Source organism: Salminus brasiliensis, chromosome 3 (assembly GCF_030463535.1).
Source record: "Salminus brasiliensis chromosome 3, fSalBra1.hap2, whole genome shotgun sequence".
Taxonomy (NCBI): domain Eukaryota; kingdom Metazoa; phylum Chordata; class Actinopteri; order Characiformes; family Bryconidae; genus Salminus; species Salminus brasiliensis.
Genome location: NC_132880.1, coordinates 7,627,031 through 7,648,831, shown reverse-complemented (window position 1 = coordinate 7,648,831; position 21,801 = coordinate 7,627,031). Strand labels below are relative to the sequence as shown.

At 41.2% G+C, this 21,801-nt stretch overlaps 1 protein-coding gene across 1 annotated transcript in view; it reads left to right on the top strand.

Moving 5' to 3' along the window:
- lrrc3b (leucine rich repeat containing 3B) overlaps positions 1 to 21,311 on the top strand; it is a 25,148-nt gene extending 3,837 nt beyond the window's left edge. The window contains exon 2 of the mRNA XM_072675332.1: positions 14,117 to 21,311. Within this exon, the coding sequence (XP_072531433.1) occupies positions 14,256 to 15,041 (786 nt within the window). The 5' untranslated portion in view covers positions 14,117 to 14,255 and the 3' untranslated portion in view covers positions 15,042 to 21,311. The remainder of the gene's footprint in view (positions 1 to 14,116) is intronic.
- The last annotated feature ends 490 nt before the right edge of the window (positions 21,312 to 21,801 follow it).

Sequence of the window (21,801 nt, the reverse complement as noted above, 5' to 3'; positions counted from 1 at the left end):
AGGAAAATCCCATCCAAGTAGGAGTCACAGCAGTCCGTATCTGCTAAAACAGGGTACCAGCTGAGCAAATAACGCCATATCAGCCTGGGACTCAGGCCGAGCTGGGCCGTGGGGGCCTACCAGCACACGCACACACACACAGATTCCCTCTAACAGACACAGAGTAGTAAACACACAATCACCGGAGCTCGCACACAGACAGCTCTGGGGTGTTCAAATGTGAAAACAGCGCTGGCTCCAACAGATAATCCGTTTGGGGATGGTGTTCCCGTTGAGCCAATTTCTGCTGCATTTAGACATGGCTATAAGACAGAAAGCTCATTTTATTGACAGATTCATGCCTGGTTATTAGACATTAGACTTTCAATGATCAGACATACCGTGATTTTAGTCAAACCACCACAATACACCAACCAGCCGTAACATTAGTAACATTAGTAATCAACATTAATTCATTAGCTTCACCTTCTGTGGCATCTGTCAAGGAGTGGGATATATGAAGCAGTCTGAAGGTGATGTGTTAGAAGCAGGAGAAATGGCCGGGCATAAGAATCTGAGATACTCTAAACATCTCCAAAACATCAGGCAGGTCTTGTGAGGTGTTCCCGGTATACAGTAGTCAGTACCTGCCAAAAGTGGTCCAAGGAATCACAACGGGGAACTGGCGGCAGGGTCATGGGCACCCAAGGCTCATTGATGCGATCCATGGAGGCTCCACCTCACAACTTACAGCATACCTTCAGAGGTCTTGTGGAGTCCATGCTTTCGAAAGCTCAGATCTATTGTGGGCTGCCAAGGGGACCCGCTCAATATTAGCTACTAATGTACCATACTAACGTTATGGCTGATTGGTTTAAGCTTCCACCAAGTTGTCCATCTTAGTTGTATCCCATGCTTTACTTTGTTACTACAGCTGTTATGTGCAGCATGGCATGTACCTTAAAGGAAAAGTGACACGCATGCACTCAAAGGGAGTAGAACCACTTAGTGTCCAGTCGGTGCGGTGTGCCGTTAGCTAGGTGAAGAGATTGTAGCCGGTCTGCTGGGGTTTAGCTCTTAGCCTAGCACAGAGACCCACTTGTTTTACTGGTTTTCCAGAACCATACTCCAGTGCTTCCTACTGTTGGCCGTTTTCTAAAGAGTGCGTCACTCAGTCGGCCTGCAGCTTTTAGCCTAGAATGGATTTCCACTCGCTTCCATCCGAAGTAGCTGTTAAATTTAGCTTTTCACTTGTGAAAGAAAGTCGAATCGGAAAAATAATAATAATCGTTTATTAAAAGTGTTGGGAACGAATTTCATTATCAATTTGTTGTGTTGCACGATGTATGTGTGTACCTGCGGTGCTTCGTCTATGCTGGAAAAAATAAATAAGAGCGAGTTGAACGGAGCGAGCCTGAGCGGAGGCGAAATCTTCAAAATAAGTCTAACATCAAGAAGTAAATACATTTAAAAAAAAATGAAACATGACCATCGCAGAAAAGAAGGTTCGGCTTAAATCCTCAAAAGTGTGGGAGCACAGTCACTACAGTATCCCGAGTGTGTTTCGTTTGGAGGTGAGGAAACATAACAGTGCACTCACACTATGCGAACTGGCACAGCGCGGCACATGCTGTCTATTGCTTGTTAACTGGACAATAACAGTGATAGAGTATGTGTGTGTGTATGTATGTATGTGTGTGTGTGTGTGTGTGTGTGTGTGTTGCTTTTATTATCAGTGTAATTCGCTTAAGCAGTGTTTAAATGTGCTTTATAAAAACATGGAACTTGTACGCAGTGGTGGTAATTAAAGATTATGCTTCAAGTTTTAAGTATGAGTGAAGACACTACATACAAACTAAAGGCAATTCATCCGGTCTCATTCCAATACAGTGCAGTGTTTGCATCAGCAATACTCAAATTTGTAATTTATGAATGAATTTGATTGAATGTAATTTCATTTATATTATATTATATAAATAAAGACACGGCAATGTATTTTTTAAAGCCGATTAATCAATTAAAAAATAATCGTCAGATTAATCGGTAGTTGCAGCCCTAGCGTACATACTTAGTCAGGCCTGTTGTGTAACATCTTGGGGGTTGGAAGTAGCCTGTTTTACAGTAACGTTTAAGGTTTATGGTATGCCACTTCCTGTGCCGTCTCTTTATCCCACTATCAATACAGTTTCCATTCTATAGCATCTTTAAAGTACAACAATCTTGGACTCCAAAACTGTAAATACCTTTTACTGTATTTTTCATAACTAAAGCTACTAAAGACGTACCCTTGTAGGCAGCACTCCAGTGACTTTTGTTTTCTGAGGGTATGGTGTATTTCCCACATTCAGTCAAGCTGAGTTCATATTTATTTATATAGCCCTTTTCACAACAGATGTTGTCGCAAAGCAGCGCTTGCAGAAATCCGGTTCCAAGCATCTTTTAAGCAAGCCAAAGGCAACAGTTCCCGTGTGGATTTGGCAGCTTGGCCATCAATAAACACACATAATTTAAAGTAAACACAGCAATTTGGCTAAAAGACAAATAAATATTGATGAGGTATGTTTGGTAGTCGATAGCTCCACTTCAATATAATGCAGCCTGCAGAGCACAGAGGCGGGTACAGTTTGAGGATGGAAAACAGACACTGGTACTAGACAAGGGTATAGGTAGTTCTGGATTGGGATTAGTGGGCCTACCCATACTGTGGTTATCACACTGCCTGTGAGAAAAGCGGTGTAGTGTTGTAGTTCTCTGTCGGAATCTGAGCAGCTTCACAAAGACATTAAGCCCATTGTGAGACAAATACAGGATTCCAGAAATAAAGACTGCTGTGCTTTTACAGAAAGAACCACCAGGGGCCTTTTTCAAAGCCTTTCTGTAAACTGTGTTTAAAAATGAAAAGTATAAGTAGGTAACTAATAAATGACTCTTTATAATCAACATATTGTCAATATCACACAAAAGCTGAGTATCTCCATTTTTGCTATAAGTTGATTTTGTCAGTTGTTCTTTACATTGTGTCAAAATGGACCAATAAGAATACTCTCAATTGAAGTCTATTGAAAGTTAGGAATAGTGTTGCACTGATATTGTTACCATATTGGTATCAGCGTCGATACTGGCACTTACACACAGTGTCAGTATCGGTAGAGAGCACCAATACCATGACGCTTACTGACGCATAGCATAAAACATTTTTGTTTGAATAATTTCTTATGAAACCACACATTTAAACAACCAGTAAAAGACATAAATAAATAGTCAGAATTAGTTCTTACAATTAAAAAAACATTTAACTGAACGTTTACATTCACAGCACTTTTTCTTTGCATGTGCTGTTTTTGTTTTTGGTACTCAAACCAAAATTTAAGCAGTGTGTCTAAAGGCCACACACTGAAGTTTAATAGCTTTTTACATAGAGGCGTGGACCTGAATGTGAAATTGCTGCAGAAGCACTTTATTATATATAAACTGGTATTTCTTCACTGCTCTGTAAAAGCAGTTTGGTCAAGCTTAGCCAGATTATGCTTCCCTACCAGCATGTGTTTCTGCCTTGTGGCAATTTTTATTTTTTCATAGCTCTGAAACTTTGTCAAATGCGCAGTGACTCAACAAGTAAACGCTGTTCTTGGGATCAGATCTTAAAAATTACAACTTATAAAAATTGGAACACTATAAATATCAGAATTTATAGCATCTATCCAGTATTTTAAGTCAGAGTTGGTGTCTGTATCTGTAGTCTGTATCGGCAGATACTTGAAAATCTGATATCGGTATTGAAAAGGAAAAAGTAGTTTTAGTGCATCCCTAGTTAGGAAGCTTACTCCCTTCCTCTGTAAAGGTATGCAAAGGTATGCAAAGATATGCAGCTTTTTGTATGAGGTTATGATGTGATATAAGGCCAGGTTAACTCTCTAAGATTGCATTACTATCCTAGCCCTGCACAGCTCGTATCCTTCAGCTAGAAAAACAAATGGGTGAAAAACGCCATATGTATACAATTGATCTAAATAAGTAGTTTACAAAGCTTGCTGTGTAGTCTAGTTTCACTGTATTCCATCTCTTTGGTCATATTTCCTAATTTTAGGACCACACCCATTCATCTCCTTCATTTTGGAGTATTTCTATTGGTCCATTAATCCAATCAAGATTTTGTCATAATGTAAACAACAACAGCCAGATTCACATTAAGCCAAAAAGTCGGAAACAGAGATTTTTGGCATGACAGCAATGATATGCTAATAAATCAATTCATGCTCAGTGCTCGATTATCCCTACATTACAGTCTCTGTCTCTGCATACAGTCCCCGCACATGGCCTCGGGATGGCAGACAGGGAAACAGCGTGTTGATTGCTTCGTTTTTGAAAATCGTTCTCAGTTTTGAGCCATGTTTGTCATCTGAGGCTGTGAGTGATGCTGGGGTGCTTTTTCCCAGTCAGACATTTGTAATTATGCTAATTCTAACACAGCGTGAATCCAGCATCCAGACATTACTAGCCACAGCTTGTATGAAAACCCAACAGACACACAGAAGACATATGAATCAAGGACTTTTTTAAGGGTTTAGGAAGAAGGAATCTTCTTTTGTTTATAAGCATGTGACTTTAAAGGTGGCATAAATGCATTTATTCAATGTTTTACATGTTTCCTAATTAAGTACAGATAGAATAAAAAAAATGCATATTAACTAAATAAAAAAAACATATTAACATTAAAGATCTCTGAATGTTTTATTGCTTTTTAAAATAAAACAGCCTAATAATATTTAAACATTGTTCATTTTTTAAAACATAGTGTTCACTCCCAACTGCATCCAATCCATAGTGAATAACCTGAGGTGCAATAAAAACGTGCTGAACTCATTTACATCTACAGCAAGTCATCCCCACCTGTTCACTTAAGTTATAAGGAGTGTCTTAGTCTGGACTGATTTTTGAATGAGGTACAATACAGGGCGACCAATCAGAAAAGGGATTATTTACACATATCCGTTTTAAAGACACAGTAACAAAACTAGCCTGTATGAATTCGAAAGAGGTAGAGATAAAAAGAGGTTGGGAAATGGTTTGTAAAAATAAATCCTGACTATTTTGGTGCATAAACCCATAAAATGGCATTTGTGGCAAAAAATTAATAACAAGAAAAATATAGGACGAGGACCCTTTAACACACCCTTAACATATCTGTAACAATACTACAGGAACTTCTAGAGGATTTGAAAATAATCTTACAGTAATTTTATAAAATTACTGTCATTCACTGAGGAATACTATGCAAGTAAATATTATATATACAAGACAATATTCATATTAAAGTTAATTCTAGCAGTATTATAGAAGTACTGTAAATGTATTACAGTGTTGCTTCAGTTATTTGTAATAGGCATCAGTATGAGCCACATTTTTAGGATAAAAAAATGAATCCAGACATCGCTGTATTGTAACTAATCAAATAATGAACTTTATGAATCGTTACACCCTTACAAAATTGTCTATCCCATCTAGAAGTGTTATTGACCTTATATCTCACTCACGCACACACACACTCGCACACTGCCAGACAAGTGTATCCCTTTTGATGAGATGAAATTTACAGCCCGTGAAATGATCCATTATCCCTTTGTTAAAAGAATTACAGCCAGAAGCTTTTTTTCAATTTCCTATAATCAGCTTTGATTTTGTGTTAACGACTTATTAGCAGCAATTAAAAGAAATGGTTCAGTCAATAATGCTAATGGTGATAAAAGTGAATGACAGTGAATAGTCACCGAACAGCACTCTCCAAAAACATCATGCAAAATCTCTGGTGATTATTAGTTCATATTTAGTGTCTGCATCAGCATGGAAAGTAGAACTAGTACTTTAGCTTATATAAAAATATTTCCTTTAAATGTATTCACCATCACTCAGTCGTGTCAGTCATGTGAAAAAACAGGGACACGTCAACATATTTATACATGATGTTTTTTTGTCCACAAACTAAATCGGAAACATCACACAGCTGAAAGAATTTTGCTTGGAGGAGTGGCAAAAATGTCCCGAAATGTCAGAGACTGGTAGACGGTTATAGGAAATGTCTAAATGAGCTTATTTCAGACAAATATATAAAATATAAAATACCAGCTATTAGGGCACAGTGTCTTAACTCTTTCCTCACAAGAACAAAGCATTTCTGTTCATTAATTTAGTTAAATATTAATTCATTAAATAATAAATTTCCATCTTTTAATATTGTTAAAATAAAAGCCACATATCCATATAATAAAGACTGGTTTTCATGGAGTGTTCAAATTTGTTCACAGTTTTTCACAAAACATCGAAACAGCTCCAGAATATACAGACAACACTGCCGGCTGGAAACAATAGTGTTGTGCAGGGCTGCTGAAACTAAAGAGCTGTGCACTTGTAGCTGCAGGTGGATGTTGTTGAGCTCCAGGGTTTAGGACTGAGTGTCATTGCAACTGACAATCACTGCCACACCAAACTCTCTCCACAGTGCACCATGATTTGAAAAGCTATACTGAACATATTCACATTATAACAGCAACTGATTACTCATTATATTTAAAGTCTCCTCTGAAGATCTACCATCTGTTTATCTGTAAGGTGTGAAATATGGGGGGTCCCGGGGGTGTGATGAACCCTAAGGGTCCTATATAGAACCATGACCATGACCATTTGAATACCTAAATTGTCCTTCCCCGTGATGGAAAACCACTTCTAGATGTTTTCCTCAGGGACATTAGAAAGAAATATGGTTCAATATAGGCCCATAATGGTTCCACTATTGTTATTCAACTAATACTGCCACTATTTAGAGCCAGAGACACATTTTCAGTGCTTATCGCCAAGTGGTGTTTGAGGACCCCTGGGGGTCCATGATTTGTAGCTAGGGATACATACATCTACATCATTTTATTATAAAGTTTGACATTCTAAAAATGGTTGCTTTGGTAGTGTCATGCAGTTTCTATAGTATCCCAGGTCATTGCTATAGGATTGCTCAGAGGTTGCTTTGGCATCCCAGGAGGTTGGGTGGTTTGCTTAGAGTTCTTCTGGCTTAAAGGGAGGGACTATGTCGGAGTAAGTCAGAGTGGTTTAATGGGAATTGGTTCGTTGTTAAGAAGCTCTAAATTTCTGATTTTCTGATTGTTATGAAAGAATCTAAGGATCCTAATGTTTAATATACTCAATAATGGGGGTGATTTTTACCCACAGATCTGACCTCCAAAGAAGGATAGAGAGGACCTGGATTAAACAGTGTGGCTAAATGTGGTTAAACCTGTCAACGTCTCAAGAAACAGTGGGGGAAAAAAGTATTTAGTCAGTCACCAATTGTGCAAGTTCTCCCACTTAAAAAAATGAGAGAGGCCTGTAATTGACATCATGACCTCAACTATGAGAGACAAAATGAGAACAAAATTCTGAAAATCACATTGTCTGATTTTTAAAGAATTTATTTGCAAATAATGGTGGAAAATAAGTATTTGTTCACATACAAACAAGCACGATTTCTGGCTGTCACAGACCTGTAACAACAAACCTGTATTAATGGCACCTGTTTGAACTGGTTAACAGTATAAAAGACACCTGCCCACAACCTCAAACAGTCACACTCCAAACTCCACTATGGTGAAGACCAAAGAGCTGTCGAAGGACACCAGAAACAAAATTGTAGACCTGCACCAGGCTGGGAAGACTGAATCTGCAATAGGCAAGCAGCTTGGTGTGAAAAAATAATCAGAAAATGGGAGACCTACAAGACCACTGCTAATCTCCCTCGATCAGGGGCTCCACGAAGATCTCAGCCCGTGGGGTCAAAATGATTACAAGAACGGTGAGCAAAAATCCCAGAACCACACGGGGGACCTAGTGAATGACCTGCAGAAAGCTGGGACCAACGTTACAAAGGCTACCATCAGTAACACACTACGCCGCCAGGGACTCAGATCTTGCAGTGCCAGACGTGTTCCCCTGCTTAAGCCAGTACATATCCGGGCACGTCTGAAGTTTGCTAGAGAGCATTTGGATGTTCCGGAAGAGTACTGGGAGAATGTCTTATGGTCAGATGAAACCAAAGTAGAACTGAAGCATGGGGGTGGCAACCTCATGCTTTGGGGCTGTTTCTCTGCAAAGGTACTAGGACGACTGGTCCGTGTACATGAAAGAATGAATGGGGCCGTGTATTGTGAGATTTTGAGTGCAAACCTCCTTCCATCAGCAAGGGCATTGAAGATGAAACGTGGCTGGGTCTTTCAGCATGACAATGATCCCAAGCACACTGCCAGGGCAACAAAGAAGTGGCTTTGTAAGAAGCATTTCAAGGTCCTGGAGTGGCCTAGCCAGTCTCCAGATCTCAACCCCATAGAAAACCATTGGAAGGAGTTGAAAGTCTGTGTTGCCTGCCGACAGCCCCAAAACATCACTGCTCTAGAGGAGATCTGCATGGAGGAATGGGCAAACATACCAGCAACGGTGTGTGCCAACCTTGTGAAGACTTACAGAAAACGTTTGACCTCTGTCATTGCCAACAAAGGACATAGTATTGAGATGAACTTTTGTTATTAACCAAATACTTATTTTCCACCATTATTTGCAAATAAATTCTTTAAAAATCAGACAATGTGATTTTATGATTTTTTTTCTCATTTTGTCTCTCATAGTTGAGGTCTACCTATGATGTCAATTACAGGCCTCTCTCATCTTTTTAAGGTGGAGAACCATGCACAATTGGTGACTGACTAAATACTTTTTTCCCCAATGTATGTGGCTGGATTGGCTAACTAATTAGCCAGTCTGGATTGCTATCAAGTAGGACATGCACACTAAATGTTACACTTCAGATGCATTTAGTCATACATTTACTGTACATACCCTGCAGTACAGGAACAACGCCACGCTTATTTCCATGTCATCTACATGAATCAATATTTGATGAGGCTTCTGACTAAGATCTGTATCCACTGTTGATGCTGTTAGCACTGTTAGGCTGCGGGGACAGCATGATGTTGTGTATGTGTCCTCAAAATACAGCTTTTTACAGCTGTTTAGTACCATGTAGGTCAAAACTAGGAATGTCCTGATCAGGTTATTTTGCCAATCCGAGTCTGATAACCCCTTATTACACATTAAGGCATATTATTCAGTAACTACAGGGACAATCCTGTACAAGCTGGTGGGGCTATTCTTTGGTAATAGACATTTGTAATAACACTTTCAGCCCCCAGCAGGCCACAGGCTGTAAGGGGTTAATAATGAGTATCAGCCGATACCGATCCAATCTGATCTAATCTTTGTGTTTTTAAATATAAATATAAAATATAATATAAATAATCCAGCCACACAGTTTATATAAGCTTAGCAGCTGATTAATATGTAATTTTTTTAGTAGCAGTTTCTATAATGAGACATTCTGGACTGATTGATGTAGTTTAGTAGAGATGTTTTTTTATAGTGTATTTAATATCTTATAATCCAGTCTGACTCTCCCTCCTGACCAATCAGCTCCCAGTTCCTTTAAAACACTGCAGTCTAATCACTAGCTGTGTGTGTTAATGTGAAGTGGTACACACTCTGGACTAATATCTGTTGTGTTTGTCGACGACTGATGTGAAACAAATGAGTGAGATCAGAATGTCTGATTATATAAACTGTTCACGAAATATAAAGACAATTTACTTCTAGTGTCTTACCAGGACGTCTTACATAAGTTGTGGAGCTGTATTATTTATAGATACACCAGATCAGATTGGTTTCGGCCAGTAGTCAGCAATAAGATACTCAGATTGGATTGGAGTCAGGAAAAGTAGATCATCCCTAATGCTAAAATCAACCCCTTAAAATACCTATGCCGTGCCGGTTGGGGCGAAAGTGCTATTACAAACCTCTCTTACCAGAGAATAGTCCCACCAGTTTGTACAGAAGTCTCTGTAGTTACTGAGTAATACACCTTAATAGGCCTTTCTGTGTTAAGCAGTTAAAAACTGAACCAGTCATCACTGTTAAACCTTTTAACACTCCAAGGGCTATTACACACTAAGGTGTATTACTCAGTAATTACAGGGACGTCTGTACCAACTGGTGGGACTATTAATTGGTATTAAGAGTTTGCAATGGCACTTTCGGCCTGCCGGCACGCCATAGGCATTTTAAGGGGTTAAGCCATTTTCCAGCATTTTTCTGTAAGCCCTGTATTTAGCACATACTTCATATGACTGCTGGGATTCTGCTTTCAAATTAGAAAAGAAAAACATACCTTACATACATGAAACATTAAATTTTTGTTGAAGAACTATATGAAGAACATTCACTAAATGCTGTGCTTCCATTGAAGCTGTGAAATGAGTTGCCAGCCAGACAGCACTGGAGCACAGGGACCCCTGATTACCATGAGGTATTTCGCACACTAATTTAGGAACCATAACTGACAGGATCATAATAAAACGAGTTCCATTTGATGTTGGCAAATCTGCAAACGTTGTTTTTAATATAATGCCTTCTACTGATATAATTGGCATGGTGTTAATTAGCACCTGAGCTCAGACTCAATCATAAATCCACTGAAAACTGTGCCGTGAGTCGGTGCGAAAGCAGAGAAGCAGAGAAGCAGCTCACAGTCTGAAGTGACACGCTTTGATCCACGTGTGCCCTCCACCTGAAATTAGCATGTAGCGTTAATTGAATTCATGGAGTCGGTAGCGTCTCCGAGCTGTTTTTTTGTTTTTTACCTTGCAGTTGTGAAGTACATGGAAAGCTCCTTTAGGGCCGCTGTTCCACAACATGCCTCTGTGTCTTGCCTTCAGCGAGGAGGTAGGCAACGCAGCTCGCTGTACCCTGCACCTGTCACCCAAGTGTTGTTTTCCCCGGAGCTGGGTTTGGGAAGGTCCGTGATGTATTTTTTTTATGCAGCAGGAGAGCTCGTATCTGTATCCGACTTCTCATCCGTCTCTAGCAGCTTTGTCTCCATCGTACCCAAGCTGATGCAACAACACCGGTACAGTGAGCTATGACAACAACCATCCATGTGATTTGAATGATGGATGTGAAAAAGCTCACTCGTTGTCACTCAAGATAACAGGTGCTAGATACATACGTCACCCTTTCATACAAGAATTTTATTTTTCATAACCAGTTTTCATGATGGTCATCAATGGACTTAATGTACAGTGGTTCTGGGTCCTGGTTCCTCACCCTGAATATTTTAGCAGCAATGCACTACAGTATTAAAAACAGAGGTGCTACAGAGGGTTCTTTGATTGATGCTATAGAAGAACTATTGTGCTACACAAAGAACTATGGGCCTCGTTCACCAATCGTTCTTAAACATTCTTCTTAAAAAACACCTAAAGTTCTCACTAGGATTCTGACATTCACCATCGTATGTTTTCATATTTCTTATTTCTGTGTGTGTGAAGAACAGCTTCTGACAGCTTCACACATACGTCTCTTTTACAAGAACAGACCTTTATGGAACCAAAAGTGGTTGTTCTACGGCATCACTCTGTGGCAACCCTTTGTAGAACCCATTTAACCCATTTAAAGAGTGTATTTATTAGTGTATGGCTTTTTATTTATGTTTTTGAATGAAAAATGAAACATCCACAACATTCAGTAGGTCAGATGTGAGCAAATGAATTGAGAAATTCTCTATAAGAATTTGCATCTTGTGACCCTAGCAAATAGGTAGCTAATACCTCAAATCAGTTGGCAGCTTTCTTATAACTTTTACCAGGCCAGAGTAAATGTAGATGAAACTCACAGAAGAAACTTAGCTCTTCACTGTTAAAAGTATAAGATCCTTGAGGAGCTTTTGGAGGTTCTTCAGTTTGAAACTGTGGAGGAAGCTCTTAATCCATTAACACAGAAAGGCTTATTAAGGCATACTACTCAGTAACTACAGGTACTTCTGTACAAACTGGTGAGGCTATTCTTTGGTAATAGACTTCTGTAATGATACTTTTGGCTTGTCTGCAGTCAACAGGCCATTTAAGGAACCTTTAAGGAACCTTTAAGGGGCCTTTTTCTTACTAAAACCTTTTATTGAAAGCACCTTAAGAGGTTCCTCCATGGTTTCAAATTGAAATATGTCCACAGATGAAACTTCTGCTCTACACTGTTAAAAGTATAAGATTCTTGAGGAGCTTTTGGAGGTTCTTCAGTATGAAACTGTGGAGGAAGCTCTTTACCACATATCGCAGAAAGGCTTATTACACACTAAGGTGTATTACTCAGTAACTACAGAGACTTCTGTACAAACTGGTGGAGCTATTCACTGGTAATAGATGTTTGTAATAACATTTTGGCCTGCTGAGTCAGATCATAGGCTGTTTAAGGGTTTAGGGAAAGGTTTTAAGGAGAAAACTTCTTAAAATCTTTTCTTGAAGGTTCCGCAAAGCACCATAAGAGGTTTCTCCACAGTTTTACATTGAAGAATGTCCAAAGGTTCTTCAATTATCTTATACCTTTAACAGTGTACCTAAATAAATGATAAATTACCGATGGAATAAGATTCTCGTAACAGTGTGCCAATAGCCAGTGATGCTACAAAATCTTTTCCACCCTATTTTAATTGGAACTTTGCCAGTTTAGATGATAAAGCATGATGAACAAGTCTAAAGCCATTTCAATAAAGCTAATGAAAGGCAAGCTCTCCAGTTTAACTATTTGGAGACCCCAAAGCGCAGAAATTGTGCCAAACGGCTAATCTTTCTATAATAACGCTGTAACTTTCCATTACAGTGGACTAATTATACACTCCGAAGTCTTTGCACATGACTTACAGTGCTGGATGTCCCGATCCAGTTATTTTGCCCCCGACTGAATCCAAGTCTCCTACTGCTGAGTATCAGCCCTATCAGGGTTAGTCTGATTCACCTCCTTGACCATCTCCAGCTCCAATTCCTTTAAAACTCTGCAGTCAAGTCGCTTTGTGTGTGTACTACTGATGTGCAATAACGGGTTTATAGTGGGTGAATGTGCTGTTATTTGGGTTACTACAGCATATGTGTGTGTTTTAGCATTAGCATTAGCCTCCACTCGGTTCTGAACGGGCCCTTCAGTGCTGGTTTAAAAAGATGTGCGGTTCTCCCGCTGGTAAAACCAAGTATTTCTGTCATAGTTTTATAAAGGTTTAGATATTATGGTCTACAGTAAAATAGCCCCACACTGCAGACTCTGAACTTTACCTTCTGAAAACGTCCGCACTGCTGCCGGCTGGGCGATAACGTCCGTTAATGGTGCCTTAAAGACACCAGGTGGCGCTCTGAACACCATGGTTAAAACAGAAACAGAAGGCATCAATCTAGCCGATGCCCAATCCATTAAAATATGCCTGTTGCTGGCCCTGATGCCTGATCCACTGATTATTACAGTATGTATAGTATGTCCCTACAGCATACATCATCCTCACCAACAGAGGGCAGCGAGTCATCCAAGGCATCCAACAAATTCAATACATTTTTAGTTACACTTTGGTGTGGCACTGTGGCTACAGGTGGCATGAGGACTTCCCTTTTTGCTTCTGTTGTTTAGAATAAATTGAGTGGGATGTTTTTAGATAGTGTATCAGACCTGTAGTGAAGAAGTCAATGGCTGTTGAACAGTGGTTCAAATCAATTGCCTGATGTCCTTCGTAGAAACTGTGAAGCACTCCCACGAAGCTGCTATCCTCACTGTTGATCTGCTGCCACTCCAACAGCACAAGAGAGAGGAGAAAGTGGAGTATTTAATAAACTAGTTTCTAATTTTCCATTTGCCATTAAAATGATAAGTGAAGTAAAGCTGGGCAAGATGATGATATTTGTATTTTTATTGTATTCAATTTTCACTCAGCCTTTCACACACTACACTGCACTAAATCCGATTAAGCAGGACTAATTCTGTTCTCTTTTTAATGAAACATGCTGTTGTTTGGTGTTCTTTAAGTCCTGCTGATAAACTATACTTCAGAAACGCATAATTTAGTCCAATAAATGTCATCATATTGCCCATCCCTTTCCAAAACGCCTTCCCGTTCTTATCTTCTCCTTATTCTTATCTGTTTTCATGTCTTCACAGCTCTTTACACTTGATAAAAGCTCAGTATAAGCTGTACTATTACTGCAAATAAAGTGATTTTCCCTCTCTTTCACACACACAGGCCTGAGTGGAGGATGAGAGCAATGTGCGCCTTTTCCCCAGAGACACCCGGGCTCGCGGTGACCGCTGCGGCCTCTTTGGGGCCGGCGTGAGCGGCCCCTCGTCTGGCTTTGGCGGGATTATGCTGACGGCTGGCCGGCATGACTCCGCTGGACCTGTGGCTCTCGCGCTCCATCCCCATGTGCCTCCTGCTGCACAGCCTGGTGCTTATGGCCATCTGCTTCCCCTCGGCCAGCATGTGCCCCAAGGGCTGCGCCTGCCAGCGTGCCGACCACTCCCTGCACGGCCTCAACGTCACCTGCAGCCTGTTGCGCCTGCGGGAGATCCCTCCAGACCTCCCGCCAGACACGGTGCTGCTGCAGCTGGACCGCAACCACATCCAGGCGGTTCCGGACCGCGCTTTCCAGGGCCTGAGGATGCTGCGGCGGCTCAACCTGTCCCATAACGCAGTGGAGACGCTCGGAGAGGGCGCCTTTCTCGGCCTCGAGGCCTCTCTGGAGGAGCTGGACCTGTCCCACAATCGCATCGTCAGCGTGCACAAGGACGCTTTCGCACGGCTCAAGGCCCGCGTGCTAGTGGACGACAACCCGTGGCACTGCGACTGCGCCCTGCAGCAGGCACTGGGTGGCATGGCGCACAACCACGAGGCGGCGGCCCGCGTCCACTGCCGCAGCTCCGAGCTGCGGGACCAGGAGGGACGGCCGTTTCTGGCCGTAGACGCTGACCTGTGCAACCTGGCCCGGCGCACCACCGACTACGCCATGCTGGTGACCATGTTCGGCTGGTTCGCCATGGTCATCTCCTACGTGGTGTACTACGTGAGGCAGAACCAGGAGGACGCACGGCGCCACCTGGAGTACCTCAAGTCGTTGCCCAGCAAGCCCAAGAAGCCCGACGAGCCCGAGGACATAAGCACCGTGGTGTGACCATGTCTGAGAAATACACGTGAGGGGGACCGCTGTCGAGGCGCTAGCTGTTTACGCCACAAAGGCCTTCGGTGATCAAGGGAAAAAAAAAAAAAAACTTTCTAAACGAGAACAAAAAGGAGGCCATGGATTACTGAGAGCAATTCCGTCAATTCAGTCACTATTCGAGCTGGATTAGTTTTAATGGGGAGGTAGTTTAATTATGGAGGTTTTGGGATTCCATTGGGGGGGAGGGGTTATTTCATTAAAGTTCAACCAATTACAGAAAGTTATTCACTCAGAGTTACTACGGTCAGGCTTGCAAAAAATTTTGGACATATTAATACTGGACTTAGTAATCATCTCCTACCGCAAAACTAATCCAACTCGAACAGGGCTTCACCCAAGCTAAGACACTGACCAATAGATGTAGTCTATTACTCGACACGTGTCTTCTCTTTTCCCAGTCGTGCATTACTGTTGCATAGTATTTAGTTCGATTTGTAATACTATTCCTGACTATGTGTCCACAAGAGATTCTTGTGACGTCAAAAGTGGCATTAGTACGATAACCACTAGATCTGGAAAAGGGGGACCTTGTAAATGTTCTGCTTCAGACTGCATCGGAACGTGTGATTTGTATGTTCCAGGTGTTGGAAAATTCAACCACTAGCCCATAACACTAACTACCCATGTCTATAAAGAGTTGCGAAATACATTTAAGACCAGTACAGGTATTTTGGGAATTCAAATCTCAGGTGTAAATGTTGATATCGATGATTTCAATGACTTGTAAAACCCCCCCAAAAAAGGTTTTGTTTCTCCAAGGTTTTCTAAGATACATATTGAGTGGCCTCTTCATACAGTCTACAGCTACACACAATATTGTTCAGGATGCGGGGTCCAAAACACACGTCTGAAACCGTTCGATTACCTTTAAGCGCCGCAGACTTTATTAGCTATTTGATAATCACAACAGAAAGGGCGTGGACAGTGCTTGCGACCCGACAAGGGACTTCTCTTCCAACGTCTTTGGATTTTTGCTTTTCTGATCTCCATTACCTCATTGTTGTTAATGTGTGGTTGTTGAATAGTGTAGCCCCTAAAAGTGTCAGTGTGTCGATTCCTGTGTGATCCAGAGTGCAGTAGCAGCGGGGCACGGTCAATATTTTCAGCCCAGTTCCTCGCGGCCGGTAACGTCAAGCAGTCGAGCTCCTTGTTATTTTCCATAACTCACCGTTGGCTGTAATATCCCCCACCGTGCAACAGCCATCATCAGCCCCATATTGGCCATCAATATCGCTAACAAAGCAGTTGAAATGACTAATGCGTTTCCACAAGAGGCAATTCACGGTGAAGTCTTATTCCAGTGCCGCACTACGGCTTGGCCTCTGATTTCCCAGTCGCTACTTCCGCTCCGGAGGCGAGAGACGTATGGTAATTATTCTGGCGGAGGAAGGAAAAAAATCGACGCAAATGGCCCTGCTGGACCTAGCCATCAGAATTCAGATAGCGGGCAGTGGGCAGCCATCCCTGTGACTTCTCTCATAGTGCGTACAGTTAAATGTGACCATCCAAAAGTGCGAGCGGCAGATCACTGCCGCCAGTCTCCTGGTGGCCCAACTATCAGAAAACAGGCAGCAACAAGTAAAAAGGAGGAGAAGAGGAGGTCATGAAAGAGGGAGAACAGATGCAATAGTTCCCAGCAGTTAGCACTGTGCAAACCGTACGCCTAAAACGTAAAATTCACAGTTGGTTTTGAGTTGCAATCTCAAACAGACTTGCTGACATGGTTGCGGACTGTGTGTCCAAAAGTATCTGGACAATCCCTTCGATTTAGTGATCTCAGCTACTTTAAAGAGCACTCATTGCAAGCCTAGGCCTTGAGTTAAGCATTGAGACGGCTTGTATAATCTCCATAGAAAAGCACTGCCAATGGAATGGTATCTAAGGTGCCCAGTTCCAAGCATTAGTTAGAAGGGTATACATCCACCTAGAGTTAGAACAGCACTGTGTGCAGTGATGGCCATCCAGAAGGCCATCCTTTAACATCAATACCTGTATTCCACCATTGTACTGTGGCTGAATACTGTACAGTCTGTATGCATAGGTGTTGAGTTGAGCACTGACACAGCTTGTATAATCTCCATACAAAAACACTGCCAATGGACTGAAACCTCATCAGGAAGGTCATCATGCCCTATGCCAAGCATTAGTTAGAAGGGTGTACATCCACATAGAATTGGAAAAGCACTGTCTACGGTGACGTCCTTCAGCATTAGTAGAGTAACAGGATTTTAAGCAATGCTCTTGTGACTGAACAGTACAGTAAAATCCTCAGAGCACTGTTCCAAAACATCTAATGTAAGGTCTTCACAGAAGAGTAGAGGCTGTTCATCACAAGTGGGGAGAAATTCCCTAATTCCCTTATGATTTCGAATAAATGTTGGATGAGCAGCACTCTTAAACCTAAAGGTCCTACAAATGTTTTTTGAACAGTGCCATAGAAGTTATTTTCTTTATAATTCCATAAAGAGCCAAGTTTGTTATACCAATATAAAGTTTCTTCACACTCAGACATGGTTCTTCTTCATGGAATCAAAAGTGGTTATTTTATGGCACTGATCAAAGAACCAATTGTACCACCCTTTGTGTTTTTTGATAGTAGTTGCGATCTTTAAGCTTGGTGTCTCTCACGGTTTAAGCTCCCGGTTTGCACAATGCTTACAGGCGTAGGCCTTTAAGCTTCCATGTTTGCTACATTCACCTCATAGATTGAGAATAACGTGTCTTTATGGATTCACTCCATTTTGAAGTAATTGGAATTTCAAGCCAAGCTACTTCTTTTAGAGTTAATATGTAGAAGATTTGAGGACATGAATAAGTTCTGTCACCTTTTCTTCTAGCTCCAGCACTTCCTTTTAATGGTCCCCACCCAGAGCGATTCAGAAGAGGGGCGTTTACGGTTAGGCACTGTGTTCATCGAGTTTACTCCAGTGTAAATAGCACTCCCAAGTCGTGCGATAGGGTACGGTCAACGGAAATCCCTTTAAAGAGTCGTTGTTGAATGTACATTATTTGTCTAGTCTGTTGCCTTGTCTCGCATAAGCAGTAAAACATACAGACACATACACACACACACCTTGTAGTGCTCGAGAGGGAGAGGAACCGTTGTTCTGTACACGAACGACAAAGAGACACGGTGTAGCCAAGGACTTGAGAGATTTTTTATAAGTGCCTGAAATAACTCGCCTTTCAAGTTCCCATGCTCTCGTCAAGCACGCGTCATTCCACTGTAAACGTGTTATTCCCGGATAATTTGTGCACGACCTGCCTTAGGGACAGCTTTCTACACCGAGACCAAGAGATTAGAGCAAAGTCCGAACAGGTGAATAAGACGTCCTTTGCTTTCCTGTGTGCTTGTCTTGATTTTGCCTGATCTGGTACTCATGTGGATCCGTGTATTAATCAGCTCAAACGATTTGAGAGAGGAAAAAGAAAACGCAAATCACACAAATCACCCCTCTTAAGAACCTGCCATCCTCCCTTTTGTGTTTTATGTGATATAACCCGATATAATCATAATATAATGTTATGTAATAAGCTAAGACAAAAGATTATCGCCTGCAGACCTATCGCATAAACAACGTTATCGCGACACAAATTCAGTTATGATGTACCACGTATGATCATTACAGTCATATCCCGCAGCTCTCATTTCCCATGATGGTGATATAATCACCATATAATTACCAACAGAGCTAGCTTCTAATATTATTGAATCATTTGTAATGACTGTATTCTGCATGGGCGGCATGAACACTGTTCAGAACGTCCAGTGGTTCTTCACGTTCATTTGGTTGTAAATCAAAACAAAGCACCGTCAAACTAAAGCGTTGGCCCTGGAGCTTCTTCTGGATCAGTTTTGGACAGATCAGATGATGTACCTTGTTTGTTTCTTAAGCCCTATTCAGATTACTTTACCATGGGGAGGAGGAGTAATGTCATTTTACTACAGGACATCTGTAAAAGTGATGAGAGATTCGCACGACATCTCGGGATAAGTGTCGATGAGATGGACGTGGCTACACGATTTACGTCACCTCCAAAAAACGTGTTAGAATGAAATTGTAGTGTGAAAATTAGCAGCTACATGCTAATAACACGTATGTAGGCCGTAGGCTACCCTACACAATGGCCTGCCTAAAGCTGCCAGAAGCTTTACGCCTTGAGTTGTTGAGCTTGGTTTAGTTGGTCTTCTGGATTTGACTGAGGCTTCCCATAGAACAACCCAAGGTCTCTGTGCCATGCACGACAAAGCAAAATGCCTCCTCGAGCGCCTCCGTCCTTGAGAAAAGCAGAGAAAAACTCCTTCTCCACAGGACATGACAGAATATTTACCCACATGCCGATTCACACGGGATTAATATGTCCTGAGGTTGTTTTGTTTTGTGTTTTATAGAAGGTGATGCGGATGTCGGCACCTGTCCGTATAAATGGGACAAAAGTCACTGAGAAACTCCAGTAATAATTAGGTAACTGGTGCTAAACTGTTGATTAATACTACAGTAAATGACTTTGTTTTTAAGATATGCATAATGCATTCTAGACTGATGTTTAATTTTTATATTTTATTTCATTTTTCAGCCTATTTTGCCAATTGAGTTTTATAGCGTGTTTAATATTTACTATGGTCTAGTTCAGTTGATCTCCCGCTCGCTCGTGCCTTGAGTGGTGGAACTGACTCAAAGCAAACAGGGAACTAAATGTTAAATATGAAGTTTAATTAACCTGCGTCTGAATAGAAATGGCTTAACATTTTATTGCGATGCTCTATTAAAGTGTCCAAGCCGTTACTTCATGGCCTAGTTTCACTATATACAGAACAAGAAGGTGTTTGAGCTGAACTCCTCTGGTTTTTCTTTGCTTTCTCTCAGGTTTGAGGCGGTAGTTTAAACGCATAAGCAGAATGCTTCAGTGATCATGTAGTTTTGGACCAGTTTTAGACATGCAAGTCCAAAGCGATGGCTGTTTAAAACATCAGAAACTTTGCTGTTAATAATTTTTTATTTATAAAACGTCCCTCACTGCTCATTGATGTGGGCACTTCAATAACAGCAGCGTAAACTGATAATAAAAAATAACATATCTTTCATCAACAAGGAAAAAAATGTTTAGTGAACTCAAAAAATCAAGGCAATACGAAGCATCAAGATCTAATTTTCTTAGCAGCTGCTTTTGTAGTCCTTCTCACTAAGGTTTATTTGTTAAAACCAACAAAGGGGAGTTTAGCATATAATACATGTAAGACATGTGGCAGACTCTGTTATTCAGACCGACTTGGGAAGCTAAGTCTTTCCCAGGGTCGCTTGATTGGGAGCATGATGTGCTTGCCTGGGTAGGGAATTCAGACCACTAATCTCCTGGATGGAGAGTATTAGTGTTATCCACTACACCGTCCAACCTGTAACTCCTGTAACACACTTTTGAAGACGGACCATGTCCTAACAAGTATTAAGTAATCAATTAGCACTGCCAGGAGGTCTGATCAATAGCACACACACATTATCTAAATTCTCCAATAATATATTTAATACTTGGTTGAGACATGGTGTGTGTTCAATTGTTTTTTTGGTTACAGTCAGTATGATCTGGTGAGGAACATTGCTCCTATGAGTCTTTGGGCAATACTTCTAGATACATTAGATTGTAGGTCAATCCGAATAAGAGCATCTGGCAGAAACTGTAACACATACGCCTTGATATTTTGAGTCCTATATGGGACACACTGAAGTACAAAACACAATCTCTAAAAATCCTGCAACTAAAAAGGTAGTAGCTTCGTTTATACACAACCCCTCCATGTTGCTTTAAACCACCATCCCCCTCAAGCACTGGACATGAACCACAGATCAAGCAAAATCAAGGAAAGCAGAAAAGAAAGGACGTTCCTTTCAGCCACTCAAAGGTAGCCCAGGCAAAAGGCAGGATAAAACTCCGGAAACCTTTTTTGTCGCTACAGTGGCGTGTAGAGTAGGAGTCTTTGCCTTTATTCCAGTTGTATAATGGCAAAAGAGAAGCTGCACAGGTTATTTTCTTCCATTCCTGTTTACTCTTTTCATCTTGCTGTTTGGATTTTTTTTTTTCTACCCAACGTACATGAAAATGTCTTCTGTTTCAAAAAAGTAACTGATTTTGAAGACCTACCACTGAATACCATTGATGGTACATCACATTATACGCGCATGTAGAGGAGAACGTTGAAAATAAAGGAGGCATTGACTCTGGCTACGGTGCAAATTGTCTCGCATTTATCTTGGCTGTGTTTATGAGGTATTCATAAAAGTCATAAATCAAGGGTTCTAAACCATGTTTGTTATGTCTTTTCACCAAATGCACAGGGTCTTCCTGACAAGAGCCCATTGAAGTGACCGACTGTGTGTGTGGTTATTTCGTCTTTTTATGTAGTAATTTACCTTGAGCTGAATTATGCTGTACTATTGTTTTTGGAAAACTACAGACTGCACCTCCCCATGCAGTGCCAGTCAGAACTGCGACAGAAAAAAATAAAGAGGTCAGAAGTCTAAAGCGCTACCTTTATGGCCCTGGGGGTCGCAGGTTTCAATCCCGAGCCATACCGCTTTGCCATCAGTGGCCTGAGTCAGATAGAGCACAATTGGCTGTGCTCTTTCCGGGTGGGTAGAGTGCACTCTCTCCCCTCATCACTTTTAAAGCGATGTTTCCTCAGAGCTTGTCTGCTACCTGGCAAAGTTCCAAACTT